The sequence below is a fragment of the Cryptomeria japonica genome, chromosome 2 (assembly GCF_030272615.1).
Source record: "Cryptomeria japonica chromosome 2, Sugi_1.0, whole genome shotgun sequence".
In the NCBI taxonomy this organism is placed as follows: domain Eukaryota; kingdom Viridiplantae; phylum Streptophyta; class Pinopsida; order Cupressales; family Cupressaceae; genus Cryptomeria; species Cryptomeria japonica.
The window spans coordinates 654,638,244-654,641,660 of record NC_081406.1 but is presented as its reverse complement, the minus strand read 5'-3'; the positions used below and the strand labels follow the sequence as shown (position 1 = coordinate 654,641,660).

General features: G+C 37.9%; 1 protein-coding gene across 1 annotated transcript; it reads left to right on the top strand.

Annotated features, from left to right (window-relative positions):
* The first annotated feature begins 250 nt into the window (after positions 1-250).
* On the top strand, positions 251-2,833 carry LOC131067698 (laccase-12). Its single transcript, XM_058002811.1, has 6 exons — positions 251-391; positions 481-632; positions 855-1,099; positions 1,409-1,534; positions 1,616-2,599; positions 2,703-2,833. The coding sequence occupies exons 1-6, from the start codon at positions 251-253 to the stop codon at positions 2,831-2,833; spliced, it is 1,779 nt and encodes a 592-aa protein (XP_057858794.1).
* Positions 2,834-3,417: the final 584 nt, after the last annotated feature.

The window sequence follows — 3,417 nt, the reverse complement described above, 5'->3', positions numbered from 1 at the left end:
ACTGCAAAAGATGAGAAGCTAAGGGATAGATAATGGCGGCCAGATCAGTTTATAACCATTTTTCTCAATCGAACCAGTGGAAATTTCATTATAATATCTACAAGAATTCCAAGCATGTTCCAAACTTAAAAGTAAAGAACAATAACAACAATAATATTAATAGATAGAGATTAGCATGGCGTAATGTTGATGCATCCTCTCTGTAAGCAGTCTTTTGACATTGCAAAATGTTGCAATCTTGGTGCTATAAATGGGTCAAGCAATTTGTAGTTTTGAAGCAAAAGTAGCTTTGCATCCAACAATGGCGATACCATTGGCATTGGCACTTGTCTGTGTGATTTTCATGACACCAGGAGCAGCATGGGGGGCTCTCGTCCAACACACGTTTACTGTGAGTTTTAGTCATCTTTAACTTTCTGATAAGCAAAAGTTGAATGATGTTAGCTGGGTATGAGTTTGGTTGCTTTTCTTTCTTTGCAGGTTAAGACTGTGAACGTGACTAGACTGTGCAAGCAACAGCAAATTGTGACTGTCAATGGGCAGTTTCCAGGTCCCCCCATATATGTTAATAATGGTGACAACCTTGTGGTTCACGTGATAAACCAGGCTGCTTACAATATTACAATCCACTGGTATATAACAAGTTCATGCCCAAGTCCTAGAAGATCAAATTATACAAGACTAATTGTTTTCAAAACATCTAAATGCCTTCAATTCTCTTTTGTTTTGTGAGAGAAGATTTAGTAGTAGATTGAACATAGCTGAATCAAGATTCATATTTTTTATTGAAAACAAAACAATTAGGTATGGTCCAAAGTGTGTTTGAAAAGTAAGGATTTTTGTTTATGTTGCAGGCATGGAATAAGGCAGATGAGATCTGGATGGGCTGATGGACCAGCCTACATAACACAGTGTCCCATTACTCCGGGCAGCAGTTATACGTACAATTTCACTATAAAAGATCAGGAAGGGACGCTATGGTGGCATGCACATATCCTATGGCTTCGAGCTACAGTGTATGGGGCTTTAATAATTAAACCACCGTCCACAATCACTTATCCTTTTGTTCGACCGGATGCTGAGTATCCTATTATCTTAGGTCTATTATCTATGCCATACTAATTCTTTTAAGCTCTTAGTTGTTTTTTTTTTATAAATATATTTTGAAATTATTACATATTTTCAGTTTAAACATGCTTTCATTCTAAATTAATATAGAATGGTAACAACCAATGAAGTCCTTTGTTATTGTAGAATTGTTTGTCTACAATTGTTTTCCCCTGTAAAGTCGATTCATGAACGATGTGACCTGCATTAATTTATGTAAATTATTTTCTTGCTTATTGAAAGTCTCTTTGCTGAATTTTGTGTACCAAAATTAATGGTTTTTGTTTGCTGTGATGCGTAGGCGAATGGTGGAATGCGAATATTGTAGATGTATTAAACCAGGGTATTCAAACAGGACAGCTACAAGACTCAGATGCATATACCATTAATAGCCAGCCAGGAGACTTATATCCATGCTCTGCACCTGGTTAGATCACCCTCGTTCTTTAATGGCTTTGACACAAATTGAATCAATTGATTACTTACATGTTTCTTGATGCAATTGCAGATACGTCTTACCGCATTCTGGTTCAGACGGGGAAAAAATATCTCCTGCGAATCATCAGTGCTGTGATGAATGAACCCTTATTCTTCACAATTGCGAACCACAAAATGATAGTTGTATCAGTGGACGCCTCATATACCAAACCATACTTTACAGATGTTGTGGTGATATATCCTGGACAGACCGTAGACGTTCTCTTCGTAGCAGGGTGTTCGTCAGGGTCATACTACATGGCTACTAGGGCATACAGGAGTGGACCTTTTGTGCCAATCAACAATTCCACTGCAACAGCAATCTTACAGTACACGAACAACACTGTTCCAGTAATGCCCTCTCTTCCCCAATTCAATGATACCCCAACTGCTTTCAAATTCAGTACAGGTCTCAGAAGTGCTTTTCCCAGTATACCAATTGTGTTTCCCTATCTGTCTACCCTGAATTCCTATTTCCCAGGTCTGTTTCCCTCTGTCCCTACGACTATCGATGAAAAAATGTTGATAACAGAGGGAATTGGACTCAAAGTCTGTCCACCCAATACTTGCACAGCGTCGGGGGGCTTGAGAGTGGTTGGAAGCTTCAATAACATTTCATTTGTCAGGCCCCAGATTGCTATTCTACAAGCCTACTATTTGGGTATTGCTGGAGTTTATACCACAGATTTTCCGAGCAATCCCCCTTTGGTGTTTAATTACACTGCTACAAATCAAAGGCAGGATATTCTGTTCCCGGAATCCGGGACCAAAGTAAAAGTCCTTCCTTTCAACAGCAATGTGGAAATAGTGTTTCAGGGCACCAGCATTCTCAGCAATGAAAGCCATCCTGTGCACATCCATGGGTTTGATTTTTATGTTGTGGGACAAGGATTTGGTAACTATGATCCCCAAAAAGATCCTCAGAAGTTCAACCTGGTGGATCCTCCACGGCGCAATACAATTGGAGTTCCGCCTGGTGGGTGGGCAGCCATCAGATTCAAAGCTGACAATCCAGGTAATTTAATATGTACTCAAATTTTTCAATCTAAAAGGAATGCAATTTCCTCCTCCCCTTATAGACATTACGATTTATTTGTTTTTGTTGTGTGATATAACAGGAGTATGGTTTGTACATTGCCATTTTGATGTTCATTCGGAGTTTGGATTTAACATGGTATTTCTTGTGGAGAACGGAACACGCGCGGACCAGAATTTGCTTCCTCCTCCTCTTGATCTACCCAAATGCTAATTCGACTACCATATGTTGCATAAGCTCTTGTTAACCGTTTGAATTCAATAGAAAGTGTATGAGAAAGATGTTTGTCAATAAAACAAAATGAAAAACTCCTCAACTAGTTTTCATTGTTCTCCAGAAAGAAATAAACAAAACAAGGAAATGCTTCTATATAGAAGATGACTTACACATCGCGTATTTGCATTTGTTCTCCATGCATCGGTTACAACATGTAATGTCCCACCCTCACATTAAAGTTTGAACAGTAGAAGAAGAACATCTGCTTGTTTAATAATACTATATGTCTTTTTCGATGTGATCTTTCAAAGCTAGACAAGAAGTTGTAGAAGGTGTGTTTTTTTGTTTTGAAAGATGTGTTTTTTTGTTTTGAAGAGTCCCACTTAGTTATGGTTTTGTAATATATATAGAGTAAATAACCAACTGAAATCAAATTGTATAAATGTCATTGAACTATGGATTATTTTGATTCTTGAAAGATTTACAACATATAGACACCATTGAAAATGATGGCCAGCTTGTAGTATGAGCCTTACAAGAATTATGTAAAAAGCATACTCGATTTTTAAGAATCACTATAG